This window comes from Acomys minous (genome assembly GCF_964271855.1).
Source record: "Acomys minous genome assembly, chromosome: 1".
NCBI lineage: Eukaryota > Metazoa > Chordata > Mammalia > Rodentia > Muridae > Acomys > Acomys minous.
In genome coordinates this window covers 186962596-186980294 of record NC_140483.1, presented here as the reverse complement: position 1 = coordinate 186980294, position 17699 = coordinate 186962596, and the positions used below count along the sequence as shown (strand labels likewise).

General features: G+C 47.5%; 1 protein-coding gene across 1 annotated transcript; it reads right to left on the bottom strand.

The window, feature by feature from the left end:
* Window positions 1-1142: 1142 nt before the first annotated feature.
* Window positions 1143-14940, bottom strand: L1TD1 (LINE1 type transposase domain containing 1). The gene is made up of 4 exons (XM_084777191.1): window positions 14834-14940; window positions 14332-14415; window positions 5072-6007; window positions 1143-3113 (listed from the first exon to the last, which is right to left on the bottom strand). The coding sequence occupies exons 3-4, from the start codon at window positions 5960-5962 to the stop codon at window positions 1494-1496; spliced, it is 2511 nt and encodes an 836-aa protein (XP_084633317.1). The 5' UTR covers window positions 5963-6007; window positions 14332-14415; window positions 14834-14940; the 3' UTR covers window positions 1143-1493.
* Between the last annotated feature and the right edge of the window lie 2759 nt (window positions 14941-17699).

Genomic DNA, 17699 nt, shown 5'->3' with positions numbered 1-17699 from the left:
GTTCAGTCAGTCTCCCTGTGCGGCTTAGTCTGGGTTCTGGTCCCTAGATTCACTTATCCCTCTATAATCTCCTAGTGGCTGGAACTGAAGGTTGGGGTGAAGTTTGATTTTAAGATTATTACTTGTATGGGGATTTTTGCCTGCATTTATCTTATGTCCCATGCCTGTGGTTCCCATGGAGGCCAGAAGAAAACACTGGAACCTTGGAAGTGGAGTTACAGATGGTTATGAACTGCCCAGGTCCTAAGTGGTTAAAAGCACTGGGCGCTGAGCCATTCATCTCTCCAGCCCCGGAATCTGTTACTATCTAGTTTGTGCTAGTTTGTTACGGTGGCACAGCTACAAGTAGACACGGAGGTAATTTCCTGGCAGGCACTCAAAGTGCGGCAGCGCAGCAACAGACAACACAAGATAGCTCGGTGGTTCTAAGTGCTGCCTGCTCGACCAGAGGACCCAGGTTCAAGTGCCAGCACCTCCCAGGTGGCTTGTCATCACCTGTAACCCATCCCAGGGCACCAGGCATGATGTGGTGCACACACACGCATGCAGACTAAACACTCGTGCATAATTAACTTTTTAGAGAAGCAACACAGTAGCAAGGGCAATTGTGTACATTTCACATCTGACATTTGTGTGTCTGGGTGGCGGCACAGCAAAAGAGTTAGTGTTCTTGGTTCTGCCCCACATGTGTGTGGAGAGGGACACATACACACAAACCAGGGGTGCTTAGCACTATCCATCTTATGTAGATGCCCCAACTTTACAGGTGTGGTAGGACTCACTCAGTTGTCCTAACTTGCTCCAGGACTAGACACTATTTTCATGGCAAAGTACTTAAAAAAAAAAAAGCCCATGATTTCAACCCTTGACAGGCTAAGGCGGGAGGGTGGTCCTAGCTGCACAAGGGGTTCAAGGACAATTTGGGCTGCTGGGGACCATTGCAAAATGGAACATTCCATTTCACCCTCCTTGATTTCTTCGGTGCCTCCTCACTGAAGACCATCTACACACTGTCACATATTAAGATAAATGCTCCATTAATGAATGGGTTGAAGCAATAAAATGTTAGAAGTTATTAGACAGTACAGTTAACAGCAAGGCACTCTAGTATGAGCAGGAATATTAAATAAACAAAGGACATATTAAAATCTCAAGCTTTAATAGAAACACTGCAAAGGGCAAACGATAAAGTAATATAACCTGGTGAGTCCGTCTATGCAGGCATCTAACTCTCCCATCCCTCTAGTACTTTCTACCTCTTGTACAGTTGCAGACAAGGTGGGTCCTTATCAGGGCAGACAGCTATTAAAAAGCCACATATGCTGTCTAATTCAACCAACATTCGGGTAGTGACATTGCTTCCCCCTCCCCCCGCCCCCGCCCCCGCAAAACAAAGTCAGCTGTCCACCCCCCAGGATAGAGATGTGATGGTTCTCCGTCTAATGCTAATTGGGTTTTTGGACGTACTGACGGACAGAAAGCACTCCGGATTGCTAGAGTATATTGTCCAACCGTTCTTTCAAAAAGGGCATATTAGAAATAAACTTCATGAATTCTTCAATATCAAAAAATACCTTGGTTTTACCCTTAAACTCAAATGCCAGTTTGGCAGGATAAAGGAGTCTCGGATGAAAGCCTTCTTCTTGAAGAACTTTTATGATTCCAGACCACTGACTTCTCGCATGTATAGTGCCAGGTGCTAAGTCAGCGGTCAGCCTGATTTTTGACCCTCGGTAGGTTATTTCTTTTCTTGCTCTGGAAGCTTTCAGGATTTTTTGTTTATCACCAGTACTCCAAAACTTCACCAGGATGTGTCTGGGCGTGAGTCTGTGTTCATCCACGGAGTTCGGGATTCGATGAGCACTGACAATCTCGAGATGCTGGTCTTCTAGCTCAGCAAAGTTGTCTTTAATTATTTCCTTAATTATGTCTTCTGCCCCATTCTCACGGTTTTCTTTTTCTGGAATTCCTATCACTCGGATGTTGGAGCTTCGCAATCTATCCTCTCTCTCTCTCAGCTTCTCATTAACGTCGACCTCCTTGGCCAACCGCAGTGTCTCATTAGTCAACTCCTCCACGATGTCCTCTTGCTTGCTCACTCTTGCTTCAATCACGCGAGCCAAGGAACTCAGATCATCCACCAAGTTCTTCATGTTTAAGACATCAAAAAAGTAAAGTTTCCTGATATTTTCAACCTCCCTTTGCATCTGTCTGATGATACTGATCACACCTCTCCTGAAGTTCTCTTTGGTTTCATGGAGCAAGTCTGCCATTAGCTCTTCCATCTGTGAAGTCTTATTGTATCTCTCTTTTTCTATGTTCGTTAAAAGTGGAGCGACTTGTGATGGGACACTCAAGTTTGTATGTGAATGGCTCTTGGCACCATCACTGCCTGCCTGTTGTGATTCTGATGGGGAAGCCAAATATAAGGTGAGGCAGGGTGTCGTCCCAGCGCGGTGACCGTCGCTCAGGACACCTGCTCCTCCCTCCTGGCACTTCATCAGCTTTTTCTCCTTAGAGTCCCAAACCAAGTAACTAAAGGCAAGATCTTTAAGTTCATGGAAGGTCTCCTTTTTCTTACTCTGGGATGACGTGTTTCCGTTTACTTCTTCCTCTGATTCAGAATCTACTACCAAACCAATCAAGCCAATGTCCTCACCGCTCTTGGGGACTGTCTCAACTCCATGCTTTTCTACCACAGTGAGGCCATGGAAGATTGAGCCTTGCGTTTCATGTGGTATGGAGGAGGCCTCTTCCTCTTCCCCTACCTCTGAATTCTCTTCTCCCTCTTCCTCCCCGCCTGAGGTCTGCTCTTCCTCCTCTTCCCCTGAGCCCTCTTCTTCCTCCTCTTCCCCTGAGTCCTCCTCTTCCTCCTCCATCTCTGAGGCCTCTTCCTCTGAAGTTTCTCCTTCCTCTGCCTCTGGGGTGTCTTCTTCCTCCACTGTCCTCGAGGTCCCTTGCTTTTTGAGAGTTTCTTCATCCTTCTGTTCCGCTTCTTTTTGGTAAGTCTTCACTTCCAGACTATCAACTTTTACCTCTTTGATGAACAGGAAGCTCAAACTATCACCTGCTGCTCTTCCGGCTTCGTGCTTCGTATCTGCTAGAGTTTTACCCTAGAAGTTAAAAAAAAAAAAAAGTCCTTTAAGTCATTTTTTTTCAATGAATTAAATGTTCTATTTTACCCTCTAAATTTAAAATACTTGCCACGACAATAAACAAATATCTGTAAAATTGCTTAAGTATATTATTTCCTGTGGTGATAAAGAGGAAACTCAGGGCCTGACGTGGTAAGTGACAAAGCTCCCACACTGCGCGTGGCAGACTTATTACCTAGCCTCAAATACAGGACTCAGTTTCCTGTTATGATCCTAACAAATTGCTTCTTCCGAAGTACTCAGGACACATGTCCACAAGATTATGCTGCTCTGACTTTCTGTTCCCTTCATACTTAATGTGTTGCATTGGACTGACCTGGCACATTTAATGATCTCTCTTCGGGTTTAGCACAACCTTATAAAATTAAGACCCTTGTAGCTGGGCGGTGATGGCTCATGCCTTTAATGCCAGTACTTGGGAGGCAGAGGCAGGCAGATCGTTGTGAGTTCAAGGCCAGCCTGGTCTACAAAGGGAGTCCAGGACAGCCAAGGCTAACACAGAGAGACCCTGTCTCAGAAAAAAAAAAAAAGAAAAGAAAAGAAAAGCAAAAACATCATATCTACCAAAATTTTAGAGCAAATCACAAAGTAGAAAACTACGAAGTAGAAAATACAAAGGAGAGGAGTATCACTCTCCACAAGAGTTCTTTTAAACCGGGCATGGTGGCGCACGCCTTTAATCCCAGAACTAGGGAGGCAAAGACAGGCATATCGCTGTGAGTTCAAAGCCAGCCTGGTCTACAGAGTGAGCCCAGGACAGCCAAGGCTACACAAAAAAGCCCTGTCTGTAAAAACAAACAAACAAACAAACAAACAAAAAACCCAACAGCAAACCTAAAAGCTCAACAAAGGCTTGAAAAGAAACTCAGCCTTCCTAATGGGCCGATGTAAACCCAAACCACAGAGCTACGGCGCACACCAGCCTGATTACCCATAAAATCCTCTGACCAGGGGGAGGCAGCTGTGGGATTTCTCACACGTACATGCAGCAGTACCACCAGCGTGCACGTAATAGACATCATCTACAATAAATCAAAAATTTCTCAGGAAACGAGAGAGAAATAGCAGGTATGGTAGAACACACCTGAAATTCCAATACTATGGAGGCTGAGGCAGGAGAAAAGTAAGTGTGAAACTGGTCTGGGCTACACAGCAAGACCCTGTGAAGATACCTGCAGCCCATAGCAATCTGAAATTATTTATTAATCAATTGAATATGGAAGAAAAATGAATGGAAGACTTGGAAGACAGAGTGGTCAATAAAAAGCCCCTTTGGCTTGAGGCAGGGCTAAGTGAGACACCGAGTGCAGACTGCAGTGAGAGGACAGTTGAAGGTAAGCGTACGGACTTAAGGCATGGCCAAAATGGCTACAGGCTCTTGCAGAGGACCCAAGGTCACTTCCCAGCACCCACATGGGGTGGCCCATGGGTATCTGATGTTTCCTTCTGGCCTCTCAGGCCACCAGGCAAGGCATACACATGACTACAGTACTTACACATATAATGAAATATTTTTAGAAAGAAAACTGAGCCCAGCTACTTATACCCAAATAGCCCCATTGCTGGTCCCAATGCTTAAAGCTTTGGTTGTACCCACTCATCTGTTCTCTTTTAGTGGGTTTTGAGAAAAGATACTCGGTTTTACCCTTAAATTTTAACATACCTAAAATATTTTCCTATCAATTTCTAGAACTCCTTTCAAGCAAACCTTGATTCCCTGGCTCATCTCTCCCAACAGGACTCTTGTTTCCAACTTAAAAGTATAATATTAATATGAATAAATTAATAAAAAATATTTTTAAAAGTATAATATTAGAATTTTCACAGTATGCTTTTCTTTAGGAATGATCTTAGATTGGACTTACTCCTCAAAACAGCCACACTAACTCTTGAGCCCTACACTCTTGAGTGCTTACCAGTCTTCCTTGAAGCCCATTTCTTCTTCCTCTTTCATTTCCTGGGAGTACATCTTTCAGTAATTCTTTCAGAAAAAGCTTCCCGTTGGTAAACTGTCGGAGGCTGTGAAGGTCTGAAAAAGCCCTGGTTTCGCCGCCACACTTAAACGCTAGCGTTACCGTGCACCGCAGCTCGGGCTCCAGCTCCTTTGCCTTCAGGAGGCGGAAGACCTGGCCCCACTGCTGGCTGACGTCCAGCGTCGCTGAGGAGAAGTCAGCAGCCAGCCTCAGGATGGCGCCTTCCTCCGGGGCGCTGTCTTCTCTCGGGGCGTGTGGAAGGCTCTCGTTATTCCGGTGCCCTGCTTCTTTGGATGGTTTCGTGTTCTCCCCTTCTACAACTTCTCCAGGGCCACCGCTCTCTGTACGCCCGTCACCCGCACCGTGCGGCCTCTCTCCCACCCTCCCTAGCGATGGTTTCACGGCGTGGTCGCTATTGAGTGGTTTAGCCTTGTCCTGCTTCCTATTCAGTTTACTCCCGCCCTTGCTTCTCGCAGTCAGGTTTTCAGTGTCCTCTTCTGTTCCAGAACTTTCCTCTTCCGCTTTCTCTCCTGGTTTCAGACATCCTGAGGCTCGATCTTTTCTTTCTTGGTGCTCTGTCCCGTCCCCCGAACCCTTCACATCAGGAGATGCACGTTTTATCATCATTTCCTTTAGACCATTAAGGCTTTCTCTCATCTCTATAAACATTGTATCTTGCTTTTCCACGAAAGCATTAAACTCCTTCATCACGACTGCCGATAAATCACTGTACTTTAAATCCACCGATGCAGCCATTCGTCTCTCCGTGGCTCCTGGCTCCCGTTCTTTCTGCTCCTTTTGAAGCCTGGCTGCTTTTGACTGCACGCCTGACATTGTAGATGCACCTTCTCCTGGTGAGGATGCCAGAAACTCAAAATCCTAAGAGAAAAGAAAGAGGGGGGGGGGGGGAGAAGGTCACCTGAAGCCCGGAAACAGAGGCTTAATCCCAGTACTTGGAAGGCAGAGGCAGTTTGAGTCCAGCCTGGTCTACAGATCTAGTTCCAGAATAAGCAGGGCTACACAGAGAAACCCTGTCTCAAAAAAAGAAAAGAAAAGTATGCTATGTGTACCTCATAAATATTTAATATAGAGCTGGAGAGATGGCTCAGAGGTTAAGAAAACTGGCTGTTCTTCTAAAGGTCCTGAGTTAATTCCCAGCAACTACATGGTGGCTCACAATTATGTATAATGAGATCTGGTGCTCTCCTCTTCTGGCCTGCTGTCTCACATGCAGGCAGAATAGTGTATAAATAAACAATAAATTAAAATATTTAATACAAACTGTCACCAATGAGATGGGCACATGGGGCTGGGCATAGCTGCACACACCTTTAATCCCAGCACTTGGGAGGCAGAGGCAGGCCAGTGAGTTCAAGGCCAATCTGGTCTACAAAGCGAGTCTAGGATAGATAGCTAAGGATACATAGAGAAAAATCCTGTCTAAAAAAAAAAAAACAAACAAACCAAAAGAGAGAGAGAGATGTATACATGGATATGATCACAAGAAAAAGAAAATTCAGCTTATGCATGATAACTAAAATCCATTGGGGGCAACATGCCCGTGCCCAACTGTAGCTAGCTCCACCTAATTAGGAGATCAAAGTAGGGAGGGGACCAGGAGTTGGTAGGCAACAGAGTGAGACTCCCATCTCTCAAGGGCTGGAGAAGTAGCTTGGTAATAAAGCACACATAAAATAGTTCTAAAAAAGACATTTTTAAAAAGAACTGGCAAGCCAGCATGGTGATACATGCCTTTGATCCCACTACTTGGGAGGCAACTTGGGAGGCAAAGGTAAGTGAGTCTGTGAGTTTAAGGCAGGAGTGGTCTACATAATAAATGTGAAGGCAGTCAGAGCTACAGAGTAAGATCCTGCCTCAAGAAATGCAACAGAGCTGGCGAGATGGCTCAGAGGGTGGGGAGTTTGACCCTAGGGACCCACAAGCAAAGACAGAACCCATTTTTAATAACTGACCTCTGACCTCACATGCACACCCATACACACAAGAAATATAACAAGAAACTAAACTGAAAAATAAAAGGAAGTTTTGAGGTCAACCTAGGAACATTATTTTTCCAGAGCACAAAATGTTAATTCAGCCATTTATAGTGGTACAAGCCTTTAATCCCAACAGTCTGGGAGGCAGAGACAGGTGGATTATGATGTGAATTGGAGGTCAGCCTGGTCTACAAATAAGTCCAAGACAGCCAGGGCCACACAGAGAAATCCTGTCTCAAAAAATCAAAACAAGGGGCTGGAGAGATGGCTCAGCAGTTAAGAGCACTGTCTGCTCTTCCAGAGGTCCTGAGTTCAAAACCCAGCACCACATGGTGGCTCACAACCATCCTTAACGGAATCTGATTCCCATTTCTGCTGTGAATGAACAGAGCACTCATATACATACAATAAATAAAACCCTTAAAAGAAAAGAAAGTTCTGTCTTGCTGGGCATTGATGGCTGACAGCTTTTAAAAACAGAAAAATAAAAACAAAAAAAAAGTTGGACACTCCCTGAGGGTTCCTCCTCCCACAGGCCCAATCTGTGCATAAGAGCCTTTAGACTGTGGCTCTCCAAACAGGCAAAGTAGGAAAGGAGAGGCCAGTCCATTCCAGCAACAGCATTTAATATGGACAGGATGAGGGAGGGCCTAACACTCCCACTACAACGAGCACAGTAAAACATGCCTTTTACACATGTGTAGTTTAGTCAAGAACCCCACTGCACCCAAGGCTGCACCTGACAACCAGAACCCAGTGACATCACTCACTCAAGATAACCAGACAGTCCTAGAACCCTATGACGCCCACTGGACAGTATATAGATAGACTGCAGGCAACAATCTGCACATCTGGAGGGTCTCCCACAGGACCCTGACCATCAAACCAGAGACTACAGAGACTGGACCTGACTTTCAGAGAAGGTACATCACACAGGCTAGGGGAGACCTTTCCTCTTGCTGTGACACCCTCTCAGAGGGCGGCCCTTGGCATGGATTCCAGACCCACTGTGGCTATGTCTAAGCACAGAAGCCCACCACCTGCTGGCTTAGCACTGCAAGCCATACCCACACTACCTGAAGAACCAGAAAACAGACAACCAAGGACAGATACTGGGAAGACCCAAAACCATCTCCAGGGAAACCAAACATCTTGAGCAGCAGGGCCATAAATGAGCATTTGGCAGAGGATATAGGGGACAGGTCTTTTGACTTGGTTTCCTAAGTTTTCCTTTACTGTCACAAAATACCATGACAAACATGTTAATGAAACAAGGTTTCTTTTGGTTGAGTTTCAGGTTTTAGCACACGTCTGCTTGACCCCCTTGGGCCTTTCAGATCAACATGTCTCATGGTAGAAACTTGTGGAGCCTACGTCTGCCCATCATGTGATGGGGAGAAAGGCACTAGGACCTCAAAATCTCTCATGTGACCTCACTGTAGGCCCACTGGGCTGTCTGCCAAGCTGGCAGCATCGGCTTGTGGGGACCACACAGGATGCAAATGGAAACAGTTCTTCTCGCTGAAAGGTGATGCCCACCATGCAAACAAACGCGAGCAAGGGAAGAGCCCTTGCGTACATAGGTTGATGTGGGTCTGAGGCTCCTTGCATATGCTGGGCTGACCCAGGAGCCCCAACCTGCTGCTCCTTCTGCCTCTGAAGTGCTGGGACCCCTGTTGTGTGTGACCTCTGTTTCTGAGGGTGACAACACAAAACCTTTTTTTCCGAGACAGGAGTTCTCTATGCTAATTTGGCCATCCTGGACTCTGTAGACCAGGCTGGCCTCGAACCCACAGCAATCTGCCTGCCTCTGCCTCCCGGTGCTGGGATTAAAGGCGTGCACCACCACATACAGCTTCGAGACAGGATTTCATTCAGCCCTACCTGCCCTGAAACTTGCTATGTAGTTGAGGCTGACCTTTAACCTCTGTCCCTTCTGCCTCTAGCTCCCAGCTGCTAGAGGCCTGAACCACTGTACACAGCATATAACAGTGTCTGAATTTTTTCCCCCTCCTTTTTACACAGGGTTTCTCTGTGCAGTCCTGGCTGTCCTACAATGTACTCTATATACAGACCAGGCTGGACTCAGAATCAAAGATCTGCCTGCCTCTGCATCTTGAGTGCTAGGATCAAGTGTTTGCTCCACAACTGCCCAGCTCAATGTCTGGATTTTTATATTTGATAAACCCAAGGCCTTTTTATGGTGGACGAGTGTTCTCAGGGATCCCTAGTCCCTGAGAAAGTTTTAAAGCATTAATATTCTTTGCAGTTATCCATGCTTCCAACATGTCTCTTTTTAAGATGTATTTATTTATTATGTATAAAGTGTACATGTATGCCTGCATGTCAGAAGACAGCACCAGATCTCATTACATGTAAGCCATCATGTGGTTGCTGAGAACTGAACTCAGGACCTCTGGAAGAGCAGACAGTGCTCTTAACCTCTGAGCCATCTCTCCAGCTCGACATGTTCTTTTTTTATAGGATTTTTATTAATTATTATTATTATGTATACAGTGGTCTGCCTGCATGTACACCTGCACACCAGAAGAGGGCAGCAGATAACATTACAGATGGTTTTGTGAGCCACCATGTGGTTGCTGGGAATTGAACTCAGGACCTTTGGAAGAGTAGGCGGTGCTCTTAACCACTGAGCCATCTCTCCAGCCCCCCCAACATGTTCTTAACACAGTCCAAGAACAAAACAAATGAGTCTATGATCCAGTCACTTTCTATATTATATATAAAGGTACAAAGGTAGGTGAGGCTTTAGCCACAGGGCTTGCCTACCTTGTAAAGGCCCTGGGCTCTGTCTATGCAACACACTCGACCCCCATGCCCAACTCCCTTTAGACCAGGCATGGAGGCTCATGCCAGTAATCTCAGCACTAGGGAAGCTGAGGTGGGAGGGTTATGCATATAGACCAGCCTGGGTTACAGTGACTCTATCTCAAAACACACACACACACACACACACACACACACACACACACACACAAATATATATTAAAAATATATTAGATTCAACAAGTTCGACCATCAGGATCCATATGGCCGGAGACTGACTGCTTCAAGTTGTCCTGACTTCCACACTGGTGCCTTGACACAGAAGCACACACAAATAAATAAAATACAATTTGAAAACTTAAAATACAGCACTTGTAAAGTCAATCAGTAGGATCTCTATATATCTGAGGCTAGTCTGGTCTACATAGAGAACTCTAGGCCAGCCAGAGATACACAGTGAGACCTTGTCTCAAAAACAGGCACAGAAACAGCAACAATGTAGAGAATATGTTTTCCTATTTAATCTGGAAGTTTGAAGCACATTTGTTTCGCTTTATTTTGGTTCAGAACTTGTTAGAACCAAACCTGCATCAGCCCTCCCTCTGCCTCACACAGGAAGCCAGCACTAAGCTGAATGCTGGGGATACAGGCCTGTGCCATGAACCGCGACTTAGAAAAGTTTTCTTAGTTATATCCAAACCCAAGAATTCTAGAAACTAGTAAAAAAGAAATACTTCAATAACTGTACGAGGCTAGATAAAGTCGGGTGTGGTGGCACATGCCTGTAATCCCAGCACTCGGGGAGGCAGCGGCAGGCAGATCTCTGTAAATTCAGGCCAGCCTGGTCTACAGAGCTAGTTCCAGGACAGCCAAGACTACATAAAGAAACCCTGCGTAGAAAAGAAAAAAAAAGAGCACACATCCAGCATTTAGAAGGCCCTAAGTTCAGATCGCCAACATAACAGAATACATCTGCGACTTCTAAAGTTCCTGTTTAATATGTATGAGCCTCCTTGTCAAACAGGAAACACCTCTGGCTCCTGGAGAGCTTATATATTGAGAGAAGCTAAAGTTAAAATTTTGTAGAAGAATACAAAATATTACTACACATGAAAAGAAGCTAGTATAGTTGACAGGATCACAGAAACAAACAAACAAGGCCAGCACTCTGCAGCCGGTGCACAGGAGAACTCCCGGAAAGATGCTGCGTCTGCTGAGTCCAATTGGTGGCCTAGACCCGCAGTACTGGGGAGACGGGAATGCTGCTGCAGTTCCAGGGTTAATTAATCATCTTCTCTTGCACCAGTTCTAGCTCTCCAGAACACCAGTCATTCCTTGACTGCCTGTGTCTTATGACTAACAGATAACGTCCTAGAATCCATTAACTTAGCAGACCACAAACCCAAACGCTAAGAGTTGAGAATGTTATCGGGCAGCATCTCTGGCCTGCAGAGGCTTTCCCAAACCCACTGGACCCGCCTCCCTGCTGGACCCACAGACGCACGACATCCTGTAAAACCATAAAACTCCATAAAAGAAACTGCTTCCATGCTGGGATATGGAATTCGTGGTAACCTAAGCCTGTGGTCCTCGGCTCTGGACAATCAAAATAGCGCCATAATAAAACTATCCCTTATGTCCTCTAAGATAAGAGCTGCGGTTTTTGCAATGGCACCAAAGGTAAATTAAAAGCAGGGTGGTGGTGAGCAAGACTGAAACCCCAGCACATGGGGTCGAAGCCGAGGTAGGATACACAGCCAACTATCAGCCTACCCAGGGCTTTTTTGGTTAGACTCTGCCTCAAAAACAAGTCAAAAAGCCGTACACTCGGCCATGGGAAAACCACTAGTACGGAAGAAAACCAGGCGTGTCAATGGCCTGTAATCCCAGCAGAAGGATCAGCTCAAGACCAGTCCTGGCTACACCTGGAGGGCGACCTGGAAGATATTAAGGCCCCCACTTCAAAAGGGACAAATAAAGAGGGGCTGCTCAGCAGCTAAGAGAGTACTGGCTGCTCTCCCAGAGGACCTGGGTTCAAGCTAACAAGCCTGAGGCTCTAGCTCCAGGGAATCTGATACCGTTTTCTGGCCTCAGCTAATGCGCGAACACACAGGCAAAGCAACCATACAGACAACATAAAATTAAAAGTAAATAAATAAATAAAAGGAGAAATCTTTTGAACCAGGTCACTGCTGTGACCCAGCACTGGGGAGGCTGAAGGTACAAGGCCAATCTCTGCCACAGAACAAGATCTTGTCTTAAAATAAACCTTAGGTGTGATCCAAATACATAATAGATCTCAGTATTGGATAATTTGGTTTTACATGTTTGAGAAAAGGGTCTCACCATTCTGCAGGCAGGCTTCCCAAGAACTCATTATGTACCTCAGCTGCCAGGAACTAATAGCAACGACCCTGCCTCAGCCTCCCATGTGCTGGGACTGGACCCAAAGCTATCACATTTGACTCAGGATCAGTAACTGACAACCAGTACTGGGGGTAGGCATCACTTGTTCCCTAGACTTATGGGTGACTGACTTGGCAGAAGTCCCACTGTTCACTATGGGACTTTTTTTTTGGGGGGGGGGTTTGAGACAGGGTCTCTCTGGGTTAGCTGTGGCTGTCCTGGACTCACTTTGTAGACCAGACTGGCCTCGAACTCCCAGCGATCCACCTGCCTCTGCCTCCTGAGTGCTGGGATTAAAGGTGTGTGCCACCACGCCTGGCCACTATGGGACTTTCAGTGTGATGCACCACCATGGAAAATTGGGGAATGCTTCAAACTGTTGGGAGGCCAGATAGGATGAGCTCAGCAGTGCAGCTTCACACAGCAGAGCGGGACCTGTGCGCCGGCTGCAGGTCCACTCTCGAAAAAGTAAGAAAAAACCTAACGCGGGGTACAAAGGGCAAAGTCAGGAGGGCGACCACTGGAGTCAGGACAGGAGCTTGGAGGCTGTTTTTTGTCTAAAGCACGGGCTCCTCTGGGATCCAAAGGTCGAAAGCCTTGCAGCAGCGTCCTTCATCGGGGCATGGTGGCGTCCATGCCACCGCAGCACAGGCTGCGGACTGGAGGACTAGGCTTTGGCCTCACATCAAGGTCAAGGAAGCAACCAACTAAAAAAAAAAAAAGGCCAGGCTGGGTGGCCTAAGCCTTTACCGTCACTTTGGGAGGTGGGGCTGAGAAGATGAGGAGCCACCCTTGGCCACCCACGTGACTTGGAGGACAGCTTGGGCTCTGTGGGGTTCTCTCGCAAGCACATTATCAAATCAAACCAATTGCAAGCAAGATGAGGAATTTATTTATTTTTCTTCACCCTGCAGTACTGGATGGATGTAGATCCAGGGCACAAGCTAAGCAGCCCCAGCTACACACACCCTAACAACCTCTAAAGTGCGGAATAACCCACAATCCTGCCTGCTGGGAAGTCGAGGGAGGAGCTCTACAATAAAGAACAAGTTGCTAATTTGAAAATGCAAAATGGAGATAATAAACATCTGAAAAGAGGACAGAGGATGACAAGAGGGACCAGGCAAAGGCCAAGGAAATGCAAATCCAGAAGGCTCTACCCCCCACCCCCACCCCTTGCCCCCCCAGAGACAGGAAGACACACCCTTCCCTCCCCTAAAGGCCTGAGTCTGACTTGCTCTGCTAAATTCTCCGAAGTCCTCACAGGCAGCTTTTCCGCAGCCCAGAAGGCCCGCCAGAACCATTTAAATGCAAATCAAGCTGCTGGGGCTGGGGAGGCAGAAAGCAGAGAATCACAGCTCCACCAGCTCGTTAAGGGAGTCAACAGCGAACCACACCACCAACCCAGCCAGAGCTCACCACCTCCCCCAATCACTTGCCAGCTTTAATAACGGTCATCAAACCTGACTTGAAACACCTACTTGGCTCAGTTCTTCACGCTAAGGAAGTTCATGCGTTTCAGACTACATACGATCTCGGGTGGGGAAAAGAGATCTTACATGTTTTGAGACAGGGTTATCACGAAGCTGTCCCAGTGAGTCTTCAAGGGAACCTTTTGCCTCAGGCCCCGAAGTAGCTGGGGCCATAGATAGGCATGCTCTAACCGTCTGTTTTCTGCCATTTATTATTTGTCCGAGACAGAGTTTCTCTAGATAGCCGTGGCTGTCCTGGAGCTCACTATGTAAATTAGGCTGGCTTCGAACTCAAGAGATCCATTTACCACAGCCTCTGAGTGCTGGGTTCAAAGCTCGGCTTCTTTTCTGCTTTCAACTCTGGGGATTTAAAATGGTTCCTAGTTTGGGCGTCAGTGCTCTCAAAACATTCTTGATACTAGGGGGGTTAAAGACCCCCATCCTAAGATTACAGGCAACACCCACCCACTTCAATCCAAGACACTTGTGTCACATTCCAGCGGGCCCTTCTCCAGAGCCCCAAGAGCACACTGCAGCTTACCCAAACCTGCGCCTTCTCCGGGAAGGAACCAGCTCGCTCTCCACAGGATTGCTCTGTCCACCTGCACACGCCTCTCCTTAGCACCTGGAATTAAGTGCGCATCCCAAAAGTCAAGTTGTAACTCATTGTGTAGAAAACCAGCCACGTGTCAACAGTCAAAGATATTAAGCGTGTGTTTGTTTAATCAGCATCCACAAGGGACACTGAGGTGGGGGTAGGGAGAGGGGAACACCCGGGACCCGAATTCAAGGAGGCAAAAGGAGGGCGTGAGGATGGCGGCTTCTGCCCCGTGTACGACACTAACATGGCACCTTTAATCAGTTGAGGAAAAGAATTCTGCCCATTTTTTTTCTCTAGCAAACTTTGTAAAGAAACTGGCGGAAACGCCCTCCCAGCCAAAGACTGAGTTAAGTGTTCGACATTGCAAGTCGGGAAGGGTCTGAAAACCTGGGGCCCCAGGATCTTTGCAAAGCTCCTTCTAAGGGCCGCCTCTCCAACTTACCTCCGCCCTCGTGCAGCTCCCGCCGGGCTGTCTCGCTATCCCCGCTTTGCGAGTGGAGTAGCGATTCTCACTCCGTGAAGCCGGCCAGGCCGAGCGGGGTGAGACGCACCGGGACAACGGGGCCAACTAGCCCGGAGCAGCCTTACCTGGAACCACGAGGTGCGGCTCGGAGGTCACACGCGCCAACAAAAGCGGTCCGGGGCGTCTGACCGCAGGGGGACTCACCGACCGTCTGATGCTGACTCCTCCCCTCCCTCTGTGAAGTTTACAGGTTTCTAGGCCCAACCCCCTCGCCACCGGCTTCCCTAGCCCCCTCCCCGAAACTCATTAGGGCCTGAGCCTGCGGGGCATGGTGGCCCACGCCCACAGCCCATACACTCTGGAAGCCAGTTAGGGCGCACATTTATTGAAAAGTTAAAATTGCCTCAGTGTTGCTCACGCTAACCAGCTGGGGGAAACGTATGCATACACACACCCCTGTCCTGACTTCAGGTCACGGTCGCCCTGAAAGCTAAGAGCCCAGGTGAGAACCTCGGTGTCATTCTCAGCACCTCCCTTGAAGCCGGTTGATGAGGCAGGCGACCCTCCGACACTTTTCTGCTCCCGGACATTTGCACAGGCGGTCTTTCTATGAGTGCTTCGTCTCCCAGGTCACCTTTAGAGTGAGATTTCCTCATCCTGTATGTAGCTAACTCCCAGTTTCTGATCTTCTGGCCTCCACTTTTCCTAGAGCGGGGATTACAGGCCTGTGAGCCAGGGAGTAAGTGACTTGAGTGTGTAAGGCAAGCACTTTGAGTTACGCCACCGGTCCTCCGTACTTTCTCACTTCTTTCAAAGCTGACTGTTTTTTTCCATCCCCAGACCTCTCAGGTCAACGATTAACTCCTGCAGGCAGAGTGGCAGAGCTTATAGACCTCCAGCTGTTCTGGAGATAGAAGGATCGCTTTGTGCGCAGGAATCGGGGCTAGCTTGGTTACTATAGTGAGACCGCCGTCTCCTTAAAACAAAATCCAAGCTCTTTAAGTGGCCTCTGAGCCAACCCTTCCTAAAGAAGACACACTCACTACCTCCAATGGCAAAGCTCTATCATAGTATTCTGAGCGCGCGCGTGCGCGCGCACACACACACACACTTTTTGGAGACAAATATCTTGCTAGGTAGCCCAGGCTTCAGCTTCCTGTGTAGCTCAGATTGACCTCAAACTCCAGGCACGCCCTCGGTTTCCACCTTCCAAGTGCTGGGATTTCAGGTGCACAGCTGCTCTTGATTGCCAGTTACCAGGAGCCAAATGTATTCAATAATTGCATTTACTTTTCACATCTCTCTGTTCTCCCACTCCCTTGCAGAATGCAATTTCAAACAGACAAGACTTGTATCTTTCTCACTCACGGGTTTATTCACTGTATCTAGGATCGGGACTAGGATGTGCTGCAGCCTCTTGTTAGACCACGCCTCCTGCCATAGCCACCTGCCAGATGGTACCACTAAGTGTTTACCATCTTCTCTGCAGGATTAAGGAGGTTGGCGCTCCAGAGACAGCTCAGTGGTTAAGAGCACTTGCTCTTGCAGAGGACCCAGGTTCAACCCCCAGCACCCACAAGGCGGTTTGCAACCATCTGTAACTCGTTTCAGAGGATTTGATGACCCTGTCTGATCTCTGAGAATACCAACCATACACACAGAATACACAGATTTATATGTGCGGGTAAACAAACAAATAAAAAGAAGATGGTTTGCTGGATACGGTGGCACACACTGTTAGTCACAGCACTCGGGAGGCAGAGGCAAGCGGATCTCTGTTAGCTCCAGGCCACTCTCCTATGCATCGGTGAGTGCCAGGACCACCAGAGCTGTATAGGGAGATTTTGTCTTTTAAAAAAGAATGTGTGCCAGGCGTGGTGGCGCATGCCTTTAATCCCAGCACTTGGAAGGCAGAGGCAGGCGGATCTCTCTGAGTTCAAGGCCAGCCTGGTCTACAAAGTGAGCCTAGAACAGCCAAGGCTACACAGGAAAACCCTGTCTTGAAAAACAAAAACAAAAACAAAACAAACAAACAAACAAACAAGATGTGTGAACCAGGCAGGCCCACGCCTTCAATCCCAGCAGTTGGGAGGCAGAGGCAGGTAGATCTCTGTGAGTTTAAGGCCAGCCTAGAGTACAAAGAGAGTCCAGGACAGCCAGGGCTCAGTGTAACAGAGAAACCCTATTAAAAAAAAAAAAGAAAACAACAACAACAACAACAACAAAAGAAGGATGTGCCAGGCATTTGTCCTGAGTTAGAGATTTTGGGGTTCTGAGTGGCTGGACTCAGGCAGAAAGTATTAGTTTATACAGCTAGCTCATGAATAGTAAAACCTCACTAAGTGCATGTAGTGAACTTTTCTTTCTTTTCCTTTTCCTTTTATTTTAGTTTTTCAAGACAGGGTTTCTCTGTGTTAGCCTTGGCTGTCCTGGACTCACTTTGTAGATCAGGCTGACCTCGAACTCGCAGGGATCCACCTGCCTCTGACACAGTAGCTGAGAGCTGATGTCTGGGAGTCTTCTGAAACCTCCAGGCCCATCTACAGTGACCCGCCTCCTCCAGCAAGGCCACACCTCTGAGTCCTCCCCAAACCGGTCCACCAACTGGAGACCAACTATTAAAACAGATGAGACAACGGGAGCCGTTCTCATTTAAATAACACATTAACAAGCGGGGCGTGGTGGCACACAATCCCAGCACTCGGGAGGCAGAGGCAGGTGGATCGCTGTGAGTTCGAGGCCAGCCTGGTCTACAAAGCAGGTCCAGGACAGCCAAGGCTACACAGAGAAATCCTGTCTCGAAAAACCAAAACAAACCAAAACAAACAAAACAAAACAAAAACCA

Coding starts and splice junctions, on each gene's coding strand:
- L1TD1 (XM_084777191.1), bottom strand. CDS start 5,962: ATGTCAGGCGTGCAGTCAAAAGCAGCCAGGCTTCAAAAGGAGCAGAAA. Junction 3,114..5,071: donor ATGGGCTTCAAGGAAGACTG/GTAAGCACTCAA, acceptor TTTAACTTCTAG/GGTAAAACTCTAGCAGATAC.